The 19,548-nt window shown below is 38.4% G+C and overlaps 1 protein-coding gene across 11 annotated transcripts in view; it reads right to left on the bottom strand.

Moving 5' to 3' along the window:
* GABRG2 (gamma-aminobutyric acid type A receptor subunit gamma2) overlaps nt 1-19,548 on the bottom strand; it is a 248,991-nt gene that overhangs the window by 196,535 nt on the left and 32,908 nt on the right. For 2 of the 11 annotated variants that reach the window (XM_055561929.1, XM_055561967.1), the window contains exons 1-2: nt 7,569-7,952; nt 6,298-6,385 (exon numbers count right to left, since the gene is read on the bottom strand). Coding sequence is in view for 4 of the 11 variants with exons in the window: in XM_055561906.1 (XP_055417881.1) it covers nt 5,653-5,685 (33 nt within the window). In the remaining 7 variants the exon portion in view is untranslated. The other 9 variants (XM_055561920.1, XM_055561957.1, XM_055561939.1 and 6 more) reach the window with 7 other exon arrangements.

Genomic DNA, 19,548 nt, shown 5'->3' with positions numbered 1-19,548 from the left:
CTTTCTCATTAAAGACTGTGTGGATAGTAGAGAAATGCAGAAAAAGAGATAAAACATCGCATATAAGCCCATTTCCTCCAGATAATCTGTTCTTTACATTCTTGTGTACTTTCTTCTTTTGTATATAGTTTGTGGGTTGCTTCTTTTTTTAAAATTCCGTATGAGGGCATGAGGATTTGCAAAGGTGGGGATGAAAAGAGTGCGGTGGGAGTGAAGAAAGGACAGCTAGACTAGCTTTGAGGGTTTATACAGGAACAATGATCGTTAATAAGGCCTGAGAATAAAGGACCTGAAGATAAATAGGATTGTTTCCTGCATTTGGCAGGATGGAGATTTTTCACAAAATACATCTGAGGACTTACTTTAGGAATTTCAAGATGTTTAGAATATTGTATGGAAGGAAAAGACTAGAAATAATAAGTTGAACAAGCAATTATAGTGACAATGTAGTCCTGAGATAACAATACCCTAAAGAATGGTACATAAAATGAAAAGATGAGGCAAAGTAACACTGCACACATAGAAAACGATGCAATGTGATCTAAGCTAGATAAATAGTTAATGTTAAGATTTCTCTTCCTTATTTCAGAGTGTGAATGTAATAAAATAATAGGTAGTAAAATAAGGCTAGGATTCCCAGGTGGCGTGGTAGTGATGAATCCTGTTGCCAATGTAGGAGACTCAGGAGATATGGGTTCAATCCCTGCACCAGGAAGATCCACTGGAGGAGGAAATGGCAACCCACTCCAGTATTCTTTTGTAGAAAATCCCATGGACAGAGAAGCCTGGCAGGCTACAGTCCATTGGGTTGCTCAGAGTTGGACACAATTCTGAAAGAGATGGGAATACCAGACCATCTGACCTGCCCCTTGAGAAAACTGTATGTAGGTCAGGAAGCAAGAGTTAGAACTGGACATGGAACAACAGACTGGTTCCAAATAGGAAAAGGAGTATGTCAAGGCTGTATATTGTCACCCTGCTTGTTTAACTTATATGCAGAATACATCATGAGAAATGCTGGGCTGCAGGAAGCACAAGCTGGAATCAAGATTGCCGGGAGAAATATCAATAACCTGATATGCAGATGACACCACTCTTATGGCAGAAAGTGAAGAAGAACTAAAGAGCACTTTGATGAAAGTGAAATAGGAGTGTGAAAAAGTTGGCCTTGAAGCTCAACATTCCAAAAACTAAGATCATGGCATCTGATCCCATCACTTCATGGCAAATAGATGGGGAAAGAGAGGCTGACTTTATTTTTCTGGGCTCCAAAATCACTGTGGATGGTGACTGCAGCCATGAAATTTAAAGATGCTTGCTCCATAAATGCTGGAGAGGATGTGGAGAAAAGGGAACCCTCTTCCACTGTTGGTGGGAATGCAAACTAGTACAGCCACTATAGAGAACAGTGTGGAGATTCCTTAAAAAACTGGAAATAGAACTGCCATATGACCCCGCAATCCCACTGCTGGGCATACACACCGAGGAAACCAGAATTGAAAGAGACACGTGCACCCCAATGTTCATCGCAGCACTGTTTCCAGGACATGGAAGCAACCTAGATGTCCATCAGCAGACAAATGGATAAGAAAGCTGTGGTACATATACACAATGGAGTATTACTCAGCCATTAAAAAGAATACATTCGAATCAGTTCTAATGAGGTGAATGAAACTGGAGTCTATTATACAGAGTGAAGTAAGCCAGAAAGAAAAACACCAATACAGTATACTAATGCATATATATGGAATTTAGAAAGATGGTAACGATAACCCTGTATGTGAGACAGCAAAAGAGACACAGATGTATAGAACAGTCTTTTGGACTCTGTGGGGGGGGCGGTGATTTAGGAGAATGGCATTGAAACATGTATAAGATAATATGTGAAACGAATCGCCAGTCCAGGTTTGATGTAGGATACAGGAAGCTTGAGGCTGGTGCAACATTACTTTGCCAACAAAGGTCTGTCTAGTCAAGGCTATGGTTTTTCCAGTGGTCATGTATGGATGTAAGAGTTGGACTACAAAGAAAACTGAGCATAGAAGAATTGATGCTTTTGAACTGTGGTATTGGAGAAGACTCTTGAGAGTCCCTTGGACTGCAAGGAGATCCAACCAGTCCATTCTAAAGGAGATCAGCCCTGGGTGTTCATTGGAGGGATGTTGAAGCTGAAACTCCAAAACTTTGGCCACCTCATGGGAAGAGTTGACTCATTGGCAAAGACTCTGATGCTAGGAGGGATTGGGGTCAGGAGGAGAAGGGGACAACAGAGCATGAGATGGTTGGATGGCATCACCGACTCAATGGACATGGGTTTGGGTGAACTCCGGGAGTTGGTGATGGACAGGGAGGCCTGGCGTGCTGTGGTTCATGGGATCACAAAGAGTCGGACACGACTGAGCGACTAAACTGAATTGAACTGAGCATTCATGCACAAAATAGAATTACAAGAGGAGAAATATAAACCAAAGTACTATTTAAGGTGATTTGGGATCATAACATTTATAACTGAAGCAGCATCCCCAGTCGAGATGGATAGCAGGGGAAGGTGTCAGAGAGGTAAGTGACAGCAGCCAGGGCAAGCATAATCACACACGGATAGTACTCAGAAAATCACAATGAGGAGGAGGCAGTGCCAGCCACGGTCAAACACCCCGTGTGTCCAGAGAGTTGAAGAAAAAGGCTTAGGGGCCTGTAGGTAAATGTGATTTGGAAAACGAGGAATCCTGGAAAACTTGAAGAATCAAGAAAGGTCAGTCATGCACTAGAACCCAGTTTCGTTGTCTTAGGGGATTTTGGTTTTTATTGGTTTTAATTTAATACTCTTTGTTTGACGAAACCACTTGAAAGGTGACTCCAATATTTTGGCTAGTGAGACTCAGTGTTGGATGCTGGTTTGAGTTAGTGAGTGCATTATTTTATTTATGCAGAATATTGGCTTCATCTTTTTAAAGGTTCATCCAGCCCCTACTATTTCCCAAAAGTTAAGTGAATGAAATTCTCCCTTGTCAAATGCCAGATGTCCGGTGTCTTATTTGTGGAATTAAAAATAATTAAGTAAATAACACTTTAATTGTTTTGCTCCATCTCCAGCCCACAAGTCTATCTAGGTCTTTTTTTCAGACAATAGATATATAAACACATGCTAAACTTTTTCATTTCCTTATTTAAATTGTAGACCACAATTCATTCTGCAGTCAGAATTTGAGGCTAAGTTTGTCAAAAAGTTATTAAGCAGCTGTCATAGATCTGGCCTTTTCCATTACTGCTGGAGAAGTGACAGAGTGAAAATACAATTATTTCATTCTTAGAAATGTATCCATTTTTAATTTGTATATTATACAAGTAAAAAAGAAAGCTGACTTTGAGTCCAAATTCTGCCAAATACAAATGGACATGTAGATATCTGTCTCATAGAGCTTTGGAAAGAAAACCATAAAAAGTTTATAGGATAAATCACCACATGGGCATGTTGTATATGTCTGCCCAGTAATACCTAGTAGCTGTAATGGGATAAATTAGCCATCTTATTTTTATTGTATATGAATCACATGTTTTTCTAAGTCCAAAAAATAAAGCATGCAAAGTTAACTCTAGAAATTAGAAACTGTGGTAAAGTAAAATTCCCATGGCAAAACAGCTAGTAGGGGGAAAATTGAGATTCAAACTCAGATCTGTCCAACTTCAAATTAATTGCTCATCTCAGTATGAAACTAAATCTCATATTAGACCTGACTTCTAAACTTTACTATTATTAACATTAACTCCTAGCTTATCCATAATTGTAAATTCTTAACTTTAAGTAATTGCTTAACATGTCAAGAAAAAAATACTAGTTATATTATACTTTATTATATTCTTCTCTGATATAAGCAAAATAACAGATTTGTTCAGTTAATAACTGTTTATTAAGCAACTAGTATGTCTTAGGTTCTGTACTAGTTTAGAAAAAAAGGTGAAAATTAGGATAAAATTTATAAATTTCCCAAATTTAAAAAGCAAAATGAATTTAAACAGTGGCAGAGTTGTAGCAAAAATGGTAATGGATTGCTGGGATTATAAATTAGCAAATTAACTTTGAACAGTAATTGTGGATTACCTACTAAAATGGAATATATTGAGTATGATTCTACTTTAGAATGGAATATATTGAGTATGATTCTACTTTAGATTCACAACCCAGATATTCATTTGCACATGTGGAAGGAGACACAGAGAAGAATATTTATTTCAATATTATTTTCAGCACACAAAATAGGTTATGCCCTAAAGTTCAATAGTAAGGTGAATGGTAATATCTATGCTCTGGAATAGTCATATGAAGTAGTTACTGAGATGAGGGAGCTTTGTATCTACTTTTCCAGAGAGAATTATAAGACACTGTGGAGAGAAAAAGGTCTCAAACAAAGTGTGCTAATATTCAAAAGCACAGAGAAATTTTTATTTCTTTTATTTTGCAAAAGACAAAACTATCTGCACAGAGAGATGAAACACCTTTTCAAGGCTCATTCAGATCCTTGAACACAAACCTAGGTTTATCCGGCACCTGTAGACCTTACTACAGACCACACTACAATAGGCTATACTGCAGACCATACTCTTGCCAGGAGGCAGTGTTTCCCATTCACCTGATAAGGCTTTTAGGAACCCAAGAGTCTCCAGTTTCTGGAAGGACCAGGCAGAGACAAAAGAAAAACCTTTCAATTCTACCCACAAGTATGCTTACCCAATTGTTGTAAGTCATAACTAACTTGAGAGGAAAGATTTCTTTGTATCTGGAAAACACAGATCAAACCCAGTAATATTCCAGACAAACCCAAAATTACAGCATATCCACCTGTTAACCCAGTAACCAACCCATTTAACTTTTCATGAAGTCACCCAGTTTTCCCTTAGTATTCTCTAATTTCTTACCCAGTTCAGTGGTATAATCTGAAATTTATCACAGACCTATACTTATCAAAAGTCCCTTCCTATGAATCTTCTTAAAGATGAAGCACCTTTGCAAAAGTTTCAGGGTGCTATAACAACTGTCTATAAATGACAAAAGACTAAAAAGCACAGTTAAACACCTGATTACAATGTAATCAATAAAGCAACTGGGTTACAATAACAAGAATTATGATTAAATATAATCAGAACCCTTAAACATCTTCATGCTCAAGCTCAGTCCTGTCTCACTCTTTGTGACCCCATAGACTGTAGCCAGGCTCCTCTGTCCAGGGGATTTCCCAGACAAGAATACTAGAGTGGGTTGCCACTTCCTTCTCCAGGGGATCTTGCCAATCCAGGGATCGAAACAGGGTCTCCTGATTTGGCAGGCAGATTCTTCACCTCTGAGCCACCAGGGAAGCCCCAAGTAGCTTCAATACCAGGTATCAATTCAGTACTGATATTTCCCAGATCACATGAACCTAAAATTCATTTGGGACAGAGAACCCACATAGATCATTTATAACTCAAAGTCGCAAAAAGAGAAATACCAGTTCCTTCTAGAAAGCTAAGGGCATATGCAAAAACAAACAAACAGTTTTATAATGTCAAAAGAGCCCCATCTTGTCCTTTTCCAGGGATTTTTTTTTCAATTTCTAAATAGTGGATTCAGTTTCAACAAATAACAGTAATAGATAATAATACAAATTATTCACTCACACGCTTCACTTTTAGAAGAACCAGAATCAGCATTCATGTTAGCTTACTTCATCTGGACTGCCAGCTCAGCCTCTGTGGCCTTTCTTAATACAAAAAGCAACAGCTGTGGCCCCTTCCCCACCTCTTTGCCCCACCACCCTACCCTACCACTGAAAAGGCAGCCAATATCTCCCCAGCAGCCTTAGGGGTATCTGCTATTTCTCTGTACCCCCTTAGTAGCCCCTGTTCATCAAGGACAGCCACCACAGAGCCCCACAGACTAGTGCAGGCCATCCGAGTTTCCCCTGCAGCTTTGGGGATAGCCTCTGGAACTTTCAGGCCCCACCTGTTAGTGGACAGGCACCCCAGGATTAAACCTGCAACTTTCAAGTGCTACATTCATCCAAGGGCCCGGGATTATTGCCTGCAATTTTCAGGTCCCACATGTTAGTGGACGGCCCCACAAATTTCCATCCCCTATCTTTACTTCCTGACATCTTGGCACTCACTGGAGCCACCTCAGTCTCTTGGGTGCTCTGCCAACTGCTAGGCTGCACCATGAGTCCTACAAGCCCTAAGCCCTATACTTGGCTAACTTCAAGACCCAAGAAAGAGCCCCGAGTCAGTGACAGAGACATCCGTGGTTTAAAAGATGGAGTAACTTACATGTCTGATGCAAGGTCCTGGAGCAACACTCCATTGTGTGCAGCAGATGCAGGCAGGATGCAGCCTCAGTCTTCACTCCCAGTTTTCACTGCAGAGAGGAGTGGAAGGTTATCAGTTATGGGGGAATTGCTGTCAGGTGGGCTCATCCATGACCAGGGAAACTAGCAGAAGGCCATGCCCCTATTCCTCTTTGATAAGCCATCATGTGGAGATGTTCTAATCTAAAGGTTACAACAGTCACCAGCTGGGGCAGGGGCAAGTATGTAGGAAGAACCATCATGTGAGCAGCTGTAGGCGAAGCAGGACTGACTGAGCAGGGATGTACAGAGAGCAAGAAAACAGCCACCTTGAGTGGCGTGTTCATACAATACTCCTGGACCAGAAACAGTCAGTTACTAGGTGTGAAGAGAAACTTAGAGACTGTCTAGTTCAGTGCCTTGTCCCTTATATACCATGAGGATAATGAGAGACCTGGCTTTTTCTCTTCTCTGACACCACTTCCCGTTTCTACTTTAACGGAGAAGTTGTAAGTTATTGTGAGTTTTCATTTAGGAGTTTGATGGGAATTTTTAAAAATGTTCTATGAAAACACCTATATGAAACCAAATACCTCAAATTGAAAACAAGGAGGGCTTCCCTGGTGGCTCAGTGGTAAATAATCCACCTTCCAGTGCAGGAGATTGGGGTTCAATCCCTGGTGCAGGAAGATCCCACACACCATGGAGCAACTAAGCCCATGTGCCACAACTACTGAGCCTGTGCTCTAGAGTCCAGAAAGCACTGCCCACGCACCCTAGAGCCCATGCTCTGCAACAAGACAAGCCACTGCAATGAGACGCTCGTGTCCTGCAACTAGAGAATAGCCCCTGCTCACCTCGCTGCCACTAGAGAAAAGCCCGCTCAGCAACGAAGACCCAGGACAGCCAAATATAAATTAAAAAATAAAAATAAGGAAACTGAAACCCAGAAAGGCAAGCTAGGTTGCCCAGAGCCACAAGGCAAAGAGCCATGAATCAGAGCTCCATCCCCCACGCACAGACTGCCTTCCCAGCTACCACGCCGCTTCTATGCATTCTCGGATCTTAACCTGAATGCCTCAGAACTGTGAGAAAAAGTCCCTGTTGGAAAAGGCAATCATTCAGGAAATTATCTTAGGAAGGCACCAAAAACCAAACAAATGGCGGCTGGGCCAAAAGATGGAAACTAAAGCTGCAGATGGGTAAGAAAGGGTGACGAGAATTGCTTCAAAACGTTTTTTGCTTTCAACATACGTTTTCAGAGGTTCTGCTTTTCTCCTGGAGCTGGAATAAATTTTCAAAGGGGACTAATTGCACTTTCTTAGGGGGAAAAAAAAAGTAATTGCTTTGCAGTTTAATTGAATGAGGACAGATTAGTTTCCGCTGGTGGTTTGTCTCCTTTTAGTAATGGAGACTCGCTGAAAATGAGCAGCCGATGAGCAGAGGAAACCAGCTCTCAGGGCCCAGTCTGATGGGTGCCCAGAATATAAACACTGGTTTCATTTTCTCTGTTGAAATTTTGGGACATGTTTGTCTTCTTTTGTTCATAATTCATCATTAGTTCCTGTAGCTTTCAAAAGTCACCAAGTAGCTCCTAACCTGGAAATGCTTTATGATGTTGAATGAAAAAAAAAAACAAAAAACAAAAAAACTGCTCTAGAAAACAGGACACCTGCCTTAAAAAAAAAAAAAAAAAAAACAGGAAAACTCCTTTTTAACCTTACAGTATCTCCTTTTGCCATCTATAATGAAAACTAAATAAAATTAATTCATTCCAAGAATATTTATTGATTAGTATTTAGGGAGTAGTGAACTCTCACTCTAGGTATTCGCTTTCATATGAAAAGAAGTCAGTTCATGTACCTATTGGCTTCTCTCTGTCTCTCTACATACTGATCTGCTGGGAGGATAGTGACCTTATTTGATTAGAATAATTGAAGAGAATAAACTGGCCAGCCTTAGTTTAGCTCCTTCCAAGGAATCTGGCCTGATTTTCCAGGGGTACATTCTTTTGTGACCTTCCTTGGTGGCTCAGACTGTCAAGAATCTGCCTGCAATGCAGGAGACCCAGGTTTGATCTTTGGGTTGAGAAGATCTTCTGGAGAAAGGAATGGCAACCCACTCCAGTAATCTGGCCCAGAGAATTCCATGGACAGAGGAGCCTAGTGGGCTACAGTCCATGGAGTCGCCAAGGAGTCAGACATGACTGAATGACTAACACTTGCACTTGTCATATTTTTTTCATCAGGCTAGTCTGGTGTTGCCTGAGATACAGGAGTCAGCTAATTCTCCAGTGAGTTGACGCACTTGGTTCTCATACTAGCTTACAGCCAGTAATGTAGACAATGCTTTTACCCTCACCTACCACTCTTGTTCACTCTCTCTCTCTCTTTTTCTGGAACACATATGGAAAAGATGTGGCCTCTCAGAGACTGTGACACCTTCAGTGTGTCAGCTACTCAGCTAGATCCGGCTTGCAGTGGTGACGTGGGCCGAGAAAGACTTTTCACATGGAGCTTGCAGTCTAGTGGAAGAGACATAACGTCAAAAGGAACAAACACATCTCTACGATAATTGTTTTATAATGATCTTATGAGACAGAGTAACTACCTGAGGGAGGTTAATTCAACTGAGTAGTAGTGGATGTACGAACTGGGTCTGAATAGAGAGAAATAGGCAAATGAGTGAAAATGTGGGGAAAAAACATATCAGCTAATAGGAAGAGCAAGTGAAAAAGACCTTAGCATGTTCAAGGAATAGGCGAAAAAAAAAAAAATACGCTAACATAACTGGAGAAAGTGATAGATGGGGAAATGTGGGGATATTAGAATAAAGTGATAAGTAGAAAACATATCTGTTAAAGTTAAAATAATGCAAGACACACTTGGGATGTCTTTGGCTGTCCAGTGGTTAAGACTTTGCCTTCCAATGCAGGGGGTGCAAGTTTGACCCCTAGTTGGGGAGTTAAGATACCACATGTCTTGCAGCCAAAAAAACAAAAAAACACAACATAAAACATGAACAATTTTGTAATAAATTCAATAAAGACTTTAAAAATAGTCCACAACAACAAAAAATATTAAAAAAAAAAAGTAATGCAAGAACCATCATTTGATAAAATATCAGAGACATGCTACTTTTTTTTTCTTTTTTAGGTGAGCACAGGAAGGTAAATTCAGATCTTTTCTCAAAGTGAAATTTGAAAGTTTACAATAACAAGGAGTTTCATTATTGAAAGAAGATTTAAATGGATATTCTGTTTGTTTTCATTGTTTTACTTATTTTTTCATGTCCAACCTCATTCTCCATGTCCATATACAGATCCCCGTATGAAGATGCACAAAAATAAGGAGCCTATCATTTTGTCACCTCACTGTGTAACATGAAAACACACACACACACACACAAAGTCTGAGGGAGACAGAGGGAGAAAGAACCTATTGGAAGTTTTCAAGAGATAAGTGACTGACAGCTGGAAGTCACAACATCTGGGTTGTTTTAGGTCTATCTCTGACATTAATTGTAGATTAGAACAAGCCCCCTTGATCTCAATTTCTTCATTTAGTAACAATCAGGAGAATCTTGACAGTCGTTTCTCTCAGCTATCCAAAGGACTTTTCTATCTCTGAAACATTTCTTAAATTATCTCTCTCCTTCATTCTGACATTCCTCTGATTTTTTTCTATACCATTTGCCTCTTCTTCTATTTTCACAGTTTATAGAAGTTGATTAACAACATAACAAAGAAAGCAGAGTGCAAAGAGAAATGATGAAAAGCAAGATTAAAGTATGCAGCTCATTTATCTAATAAATAGCACAAAGCTCCTGTGAATTTATTCATTCTAGGAACAGCAGGTTGAAAAAGGTGGAGTAAACTCAGTTAATTCTGCAGTGTTGACATTGAGTAGGAGCCAGGGCATTGAGCTATTTAGAAAAGCAGACCATACATGGATAGCATAAGAAATACTGTGTGTGGCCCTCATGGCTGTTTTCTTTAATAGATTAGATGCTAAGATTCAAACAACATTCAAATACTCAGTCTCTCTTTAAAATTTGGAAGGCCTAGCATATATGGCGTACATGTTTGCATTGCAGCAATTATCTGACACTAATAGAAGCTCTGCCCCCTGGAGAAGACATGAATGCTTGGGCTTTGTTCATCTACCTTGCTCACTTCATGAATTTATATTGCCTGTCTTGCTTCTATAAGTGGCAAAATTTAAGTCTCATGACTTAAGCCTAGAGAATGCAGGCTGACGTCCCTAAAATTGTAAGGTGCTTAGATTAGACAAACATGGTTCTGAGTATGTGATCTTTACCTGTCCTGTGGTCCTGCACAAATCCCAAATCAGCTTCCGTTACCTCACTTGCAATATGAAAATGATAATATTTACAAGGCTGATATGCAAAAAAAGTGTTTCAAATTATTTGAAAGCACAATAAAAAGCAATTTAGAGCTTTCTCATTACGTAGGTATTGCTGAATAAGATTCGACAGGAATTGTAGATACAGTGCTGGAATCTCTATAGTAAGACCTAATGAAAGAAAGGCAGTGAATGGGCGTCTATTTTGGAATGTTCCAGGCATCCTTACAAATTTCAAGTGATAGCATGTTGATTTTTTTCCATTGGAGAGCAAAGCCTTCCATAATAACAATCCATTTGATTCGGTTCTGGTGCTATCAAATTCACCTCCAGCTTTAGGAGTAGTTGTATGACTCAGACTGGACCCAATTTAAAACTTTGCAACCCTCTTCTTCTCACCTCCTTCATTCATGGAAAGTGATAAGTTCAGGGGTGGGCAACACCCAAACCAGAACTAGTGATATAGATTAAATAGCCCTGGGCTTTTTTTGAGATGATCACAAGAGTTTTTCTCACACCTTGTCCTTGAGGTCCTGAGGATGTCACTTTGGACTGGAGCCACCTAGTGGACAGAGTTTGAAAGAAAGTATATCTAAAGAGTCAAGCAAAACTGGCTGAAAAATGGATAGATACGAAACAAAAAAGAGAGAAAAGACCACATGATATTGTTTGGACAGGGATTAAGCTGTTTCTGAAGCTAGCCTTTCACTTTACAGTAAAATCTTTCTTCCCCAGTGCCTGCTTGATTGATGAATATATTTGAAATTTTCTTCTGCTACTTGTAAATAACACACTGCTATTAATCTTTATCTTTATTGATATCTATCTATCTATCAATCGGGGCTTCCCAGGGGACCCAGTGGTAAAGAACCTGCCTGCCAATGCAGGAGACACAGGAGGCATGGGTTCAATCCCTGGGTCAGGAAGATCCTCTGAAGAAGGAAATGACAACCCACTCCAGTATTCTTGCCTGGAAAATCCCATGAACAGTGGTGCCTGGGGGGGCTATAGTCCATGGAGTTGGAAAGAGTTGGACATGACTGAGCACACACAGGCACACACATATCAATCAACTACCTATCATCTCTAGAATTAGTCATTTCAGCATCACTGTTTATTAAAGTGGGTCACTTGGAAAGAACCCACATCATTTATTTCTCAATATGTTTTGTATCCCCTTTCCCCCAAATTAAGATGTATGGATTTTTACTTTAGTATTCAATTAAATTTTAGTGTTTATCTAAACTATGTGGAGGAGGAAGCAATAAATAGATATTAAATAGTCTAGGTCCCTCTAGGAACTTCCAGCATCTTTGATTCAGAGAAGAACATATAAGGTCAAGAATTTTGAGGACACTTTGCCACCTCAATCTCAGTGAATTGCATTATCAGTCAGCCCTTTTTTGGAGCAGCCGGGGAAATTTCAATATGACTGCTACATTTGATGATACAGAATTATTAATATTATGAGGTAGAGTAAGTAACAGTGTGTTGATTAAATAGACAGTGATCTACATTCTTAGGTGGTGCATGTTGGAGCATTTAGAGACAAAGTGTCATGATGTGTGCAAATTCATTTTTTTAAATATACAGGTGTGCATTGATAATAGCACTTATTGTTTTGTGAAATTACCTCTCTACCATGATCAGTTCTTATGTTCAATTTTCCATCTCCAGGAGTGCTGGACTCAGATATGACTGTATACCATCATCCTCTTGTCCACAGTTATTAGTTCAGGATGAGCATGAGAGTCAAGATCAATGAGACACATTCTTGGCATTTTGGCTCGCTAAATTTTGAGTCAGGAGATGCCAAAAACAATTTCATCAGGTTGTAGTGAGGACCTCCATGAAAATGAAGCCAATACAGAAAAAAAAAGGTAGAGAAATAGAAACCGATGACTGATAAGAATTCTTGGACTCCCTGGATTGGGCCATGCCCAATATCTGCCTTGAATCTTTTATTTAGACAAACCAATACATTCATGTTTTTAATTTCATCTAATTTGAGTTGAATTTTGTCATTTGTAGCTGGAGGACTTCTTATCAATAGACTACAGCTTCGGCATTTTATGCCTTGATACTGAGTTTTTATAGTCCATTATATTAGTCAAGAATGACTCATACCAATTAGTATTCTCTAATTCACCCCAAAATGAAAGTTATTTAACAGCATAAATCATCCATGCCTTATACCTCTAAAATATCTCCCATTGGACCTTTACATATTATCATATAATAGATACTAAGTATATGATGGCTGCTAATACATATTTTTTGATTGATGAGGAATAACTGTGGATGGTTGCTCTCTGTTAAAGTACATTTGATCATGAACTAGTAATACAAAAGGATAAACCTGCCTTCCAGGGGTGGGGGGGGGTGGGTTTAAATACTTTCTATCTTCACCAGTATTGTTCAGAAGTTCAGTTTGGCTTATTTACATTTTTGTAGTAAGAAGCACTATATTCATAATAATTGTCTGAGTAATAGTGATATTGATAATACCTAATGTTAATTGAATACTTTCTACATGCCAGATACTCTGCAGGCTACTTCACGTGCATCATCTAATTTTATCATATAACAATGCTATGAGGTATTTAACTTAGTATTGTTCTCACTTTGGGCTTCCCTGGTGGCTCAGACAGCAAAGAATCTGCCTGTTACACAAGAGGAACTTGGAATTGATCATGATTAAAGACTTTTCCTAGCATCTTAAAATAGTGGTACTAGGACTCAAACCCACATGGGTTTGATCCCTGGGTCAGGAAGATCCCCTGGAGTAGGAAATGGCAACCCCTTTTAGCATTCTTGCCTGGAAAATTCCATGGATAGAGGAGCCTGGCAGACTACAGCCCATGGGATCACAAAGAGTCTGACATGACTGAGCACGCATGTGCAGACTGGGAAAAAATTCTAAAAAAACAGGATTTCTCTGATGTTATACTCTATTTCAGCAAAAGTTGGCAAGGCGTAGTGTTTCAGGAAACAGTGTCTTAGTTAAATCATCCAGACAGTAACTGTTCCTCATGTCTTGAGAGCACCACATGGACCTTGTGTCCTTTACAGGACATCAACTTATACAGAGTAAAAGTTCATTAGTTTTCTGATAAATTAGAAACATCTGTGAGTCTGATAGATTGTTCATCTAGAAAGGACAAAGTAAAATACTATTAATTCTTTAATAAAGAAAAAAGAAGTATCAACATTTCCAGAAAAAACTGATATATATATTCAGCTAACTGAAGGTTTATATTCACTAAATGTGTTGGATGCTATTTTTAAATGTAAGATTTAATTTATGCCACTGTGATTGGCTTTTCAGAAATAAGTAAACATGTTTCATTTATTAACTTCTAAGTATGCATTCTTATTTAGAGGAATTTAGTTCAGTTTTCTACTATAGTATGTATCGGTTATTTAACCTTGAAGAAAGAATATAAGATATAATGACTACATAAAAATTAACAATATTTTAAAATTAAGACACAAAAATGAAAATAAACAGGTTTCTATACACAGGAAAGTTTACTCTGAGATATTTTAACAATTAAATCTTATTTTGCTTCAACTTCTTTAAACAGATCTTGAAACAGAAAAATAAAAGGATGGCCTAAAACCTTTGACTCTTAAAATGTCAAACTTGATCGTATGGAGTTATTTTTAGCTGTGCTTTGTAATATCTTTAACAATCAAGAAGAGAGGATTTATGCTTTTACTCTGTCCTCAGATGATACAAAGATCAAGACCTGGTATTAGATTTTTTATTGTTAATTATGGTATAATGTGTATTTATAAAGTTTATTGTCTATCAGGTATTCATAATGAAAATTTCTAGAGCCCATATAAAAGAGTAGAAATAAAAAATATTGGAAGAGAAGGATCTGTAATCTGTTTAACTTGTTATCATAAATTGACTTTGGTTGTAATACCAAAGCAAAGAATTTCTTAATGAAGCTTAGACAGATTATGGATTCCTTAAGGATGCAATTAAACCTATTTCATAGTCTAAGATCTGAGTGACAAAGCTATACTGTGGTACAATGTAAGACAGCCAAAATTTAACTAAGGATAAACGCCATAGAAAATCTGATTAGAGGAGGCTTTTTAAAACACTGATTTGAAAACTTTATAGGGCATGAAACAAATGCCCAAAGATGAGTCCTATCTGTGTAAATCTTGGATAAAAGGATTATGACATATGTGCCACCTGTATTTCTGATTTGGTAGATGTTTACGAATATGAAAAACAACATTATTTCTTACCAAGAATATGCATTACAAAGGGATATGCGTTCTTTCCAAAACAGCTTGTAGATATCTTCATGATATGACTAGGCTCCAGATTCAGTATCTCCACTGTGAATATAAGACAACAGGAGGACTAAAGGGTAGGGGTGTGGATCAGATATCCAGGCTAAGAACACATATATGAACGTAGCCCTGGGAATTGTCCAGAGCAAAACCAGACAAAACACTGAATCCAACAAGTAGAAAATTATTTTATTTGAATCTTGTAGGGTTTAAATTATCTCAATCTCTAGGTGAACATTTTCTTTTAGTTAAAATAAGACCCAATAGAGTTGGAATCAAAATAGTTACAGAAATAGGTAAAAGTACTTGTTTTATAGAATCATTTTAGTTTAATAGCGAAATTCTTCAATATCATGTTAGACTCAAAGTCAACTCAATTTGTATTCAAAAAATATATGCATATTTTTCAGAACCAAGTCTATTATCTACTTAATAGCTGCTAATAGTGAGCAATGCATAGGCAGAAGGCTCTGTTCAAGCATGTAACATTATATATGTATAGTATTGTATTAAGTTACACAGTCATCACCCAGTAAAGTGGGTACTATTATTTTTTCAACTTTATACACTAGGCACAGTAAGTTTTAGAAATTTTACCAACTAGTCCCCTCATAATTGGTAGGAGTGAGATAGCACCCAGACTTGTTCCAGAGCCTATGTTCTTAACCATGACACTTCACTGTCTCTCTCAAAAGGGGAAACACTCATTAAAAAACAAACAAGGAAACGTTTAAGAGACTTGCTTCTACCTAGCTGGTAGTTGCTAGGAACAAACACCTGTGATTGAATACAAAGAAATCTTATCTTCTCAAGATGATTGTGAAAGTCCAAAATATTTACCACTGTTGTTACTGTTCAACTGTTAAGTCACGTCTGACTCTTTGCGACCCCATGGACTGCAGCACCCCAGGCTTCCCTGTCCTCCACGATCTCCCTGAGTTTGCTCAAGTTCATATCCATTTCCAGATATTTACCATTTCATTCTCTAAATCTTTAATCCTTTATGTCCAAAACATCATCGTATCTCACCTGGAGAACCTCTTGCAAAATACTTCTGACATATTTGCTTTCAATCTTGCTCTCAAATAATCTATTATCCACACAACAGTAAGAAGGAGGTCTTTTAAAATGTAATCTATATTATGTCATCCCTAGTTTAAAGTTGTCAATGACTTCTCACTGCACCTTATATAAGATCTGAGTCTCTTTCCTTTTCCAACATCATCCCATGCCACATTAACCCGGATTCAATATTGTCCTGGAATACTGACCTCCTTTCTTTTCCTCAAAGATTTCAAGGCCCCTCCATCCTCCTACTTACTGCTATTCTTTCTGCCTGTTTGAATTATTATATTCAAACTAAACCCCTTCTCTAACTCACAAACATATTCAAATCCACAAATGGCTAACTTTTTCATCCTTCCAATCTAAACTTAGATATTTTCTTCTCAAAGAAGGCTTTATTTTTTTCACTGTAACAGTTCTATGCACAGTTCTTCAAATCAGCAGGTGTTTTCACAAGCTGGGAGTCCACAAGCATCTAACATATGAGGCACATAGAGTGGCTGCCTAACTCAGAATTTCTCCTGAGAAAGTGTCTTTTCCAAGACCCATTTCTCCAGTCTCCTGGCTGGCCTGTCATTTGTTGGTTTGCAATCTTGGGAATTGCTGGGTATAATCTTTAACTATACACAGAGGGCAAGGAGAGACTGAAGAAAGGCAGATTACTCCAGACTGGTAGGTAGCTGTTTGAACAAGCATATGAGGCAACCATAGGCTAACTAAATTTCCACATCCTTCTGCCACAATCATCAAAATTTGTGTAGAAATCTTAACAGAGTTGAGTTTTGTACACAGTTAAGATGGTCCAACAAGACCATACTTTCTCATGGGTATATCCTTGAAATAGCTCCTGATGATGGACTGGTGTACAGAATGTACTTTTTTACAAGGACAGAGGAGGGGATGGGGGGATTTCCATTGCTTGAGTCCAGCTCATGAGTCAACTGGCAGTCCCATCTGCTGGATGACCTCCTCCAAGACAATATAGCACTCTCAGGCATTTATTAAAAAAAATTATGACTTCTGTCCACTCAAAAACTTGTACCAGAAGGAGAGGAAACTCAGCAGATGCAACAAATGGGATAATTTGCAGTCTAAGAATTGTAACAGAAGAATCTGAGTGTTAAAGAAGTATGTTAAAATGTTCAGAGAGAGAAAAAAAAATGTTTAAATAGAGTAATAACAGGAAGACTAGAAACCATAAGGCAAGAAAGGACAGTATGGAAAAAGAATAGGGAACTTGAAAAAAGAACCTTCATTCCAGGTGGTTTTCTCAAATTTATTTCTCTGTTTTCACTCCCAACAATTGTCTCTATTATTGTGATCCTAATGAATTTAGGTATTAAATAACATATACACAATGGAGTATTACTCAGCCATTAAAAAGAATACATTTGAATCAGTTCTAATGAGGTGGATGAAACTGGAGCCTATTATACAGAGTGAAGTAAGCCAGAAAGAAAAACACCAATACAGTATACTAATGCATATATATGGAATTTAGAAAGATGGTAACAATAACCCTGTATACGAGACAGCAAAAAAGACACTGATGTATAGAACAGTCTTTTGGACTCTGTGGGAGAGGGAGAGGGTGGGATGATTTGGGAGAATGGCATTGAAATATGTATAATATCATATATGAAATGAGTCACCAGTCCAGGTTCGATGCACGATACTGGATGCTTGGGGCTGGTGCACTGGGACGACCCAGAGGGATGGTATGGGGAGGGAGGAGGGAGGAGGGTTCAGGATGCGGAACACATGTATACCTGTGGCAGATTCATTTTGATATATGGCAAAACCAATACAATATTGTAAAGTTAAATAAAATAAAAATAAATAAATAAATAATAGAAACACTAAGGACTCATTGTTTAACGAATAAAGATTTGGGTCACTTCCTGGGCTCAAATAGTAAAGAATCTGCCTGCAATGCAGGAGACCTAGGTTTGATCCTGGGTCAGAAAGATCCCCTGAAGGAGGAAATGGCAACTTACTTCAGTATTCTTGGAGAACTCCATCGACAGAGTAGACTGGTGGGCTATAGTCCATGGGGTCCCAGAGAGTCAGATATGATTGAATGACACACACTGAGGTCTAAGGAGCTGACTTAGGACAAGAGGAATGCCCTCTCAGAGTGGGAGAAGAGGGCAGTCACCAGTGAGTCACCCCCAGGGCCACGATCAGTTGCAGAAATAAGGAATGTACCCTCCACCACAATCCTGGAGGTATGTGCCCACCATCCTCCAAGAGTCATTCCAGTCTAATCCCAGTATGCTTCACAGGTTTGTCAGATTGATTTCATGAGGTCTGGATCTCAAGTGGTCACCTACCATCATCTCATTACATAGTGCTCCCCTTCCCAACACTGCCCCAGGTCTTTCTTAAATCAACACATTTTTTAAATATAAGCATTTTATTGGAATCTTTGCTCTCTCTCTTCACCTTTTATTTTGGTTATTGTTACTGAAGTATAGTTAATTTACAATATTGTGTTAGTTTCAGGTATATAGCAAAGTGATCTGGTTATCTGGTTATACATGTGTACACATTCCTTTTTTCCAACTCTTTTCCATAACAGTTTATAATAAGATATTGAATATATTTCTCTGTGCTAGACAATAAATCCTCGTTGGTTATTAAAAAAAAAAACTGTACAAGATTGTCATAGCAATGTATGGAATAGTAAAAAGATGGAAATCACCAAAATGCCTTCTGTGTTAGTTGTTCAGTTGTGTCTGACTCTTAGAAACCTAGAGTAGGGGAATATTTAAACAAACTGTCATACACCCATTACTTGGAATATTATTCAGCAAGAAAAAGGAACAAATTATTTCATTCATGGTGAAAAAAGAGTAGTCTTAAAAGGTTACATACTCTCAAATACTCTATGATTTCATGTATATAATACTCTCCATATTCTAAAAATATACAGCAGAAAATAGATTAATGGTTACTGTAGTTTAGGGATAGTGAACTGGGGGAGATCAGTGTGACCATAAAATGGTACTACCAGGGAGATTTTTTGGTGGTCAATGAGTTCTGTATCTCTAATTTGGGTGGTGGTTGCACATGTGATAAAATGATACAGAAGTGTTTATGCACACTCTATTAGTGTCAAATCCTCAGGTTTAATATTGTTACGTAATGTGTCCATTAACTGAGTGATAAGTACATAGCAAGAGAAGACTCCACACATGGACATCAGCAGATGGTCAACACTGAAATAAGATTAATTATATTCTTTGCAGCCAAAGATGGAGAAGCTCTATACAGTCAGCAAAAACAAGACCAGGAGCTGACTGTGGCTTAGATCATGAGCTCCTTATTGCCAAATTCAGACTGAAATTGAAGAAAGTGGGGAAAACCACTAGACTATTTAGGTATGACCTAAATCAAATCCCTTATGATTATACAGTGAAAGTGAGAAATAGATTTAAGGGACTAGATTTGATAGAGTGCCTGATGAACTATGGACGGAGGTTCAC

The sequence above is a fragment of the Bubalus kerabau genome, chromosome 1 (genome assembly GCF_029407905.1).
Source record: "Bubalus kerabau isolate K-KA32 ecotype Philippines breed swamp buffalo chromosome 1, PCC_UOA_SB_1v2, whole genome shotgun sequence".
NCBI lineage: Eukaryota > Metazoa > Chordata > Mammalia > Artiodactyla > Bovidae > Bubalus > Bubalus kerabau.
The sequence above is the reverse complement of the archived record's forward strand: the minus strand, read 5'-3'. Positions and strand labels throughout refer to the sequence as shown.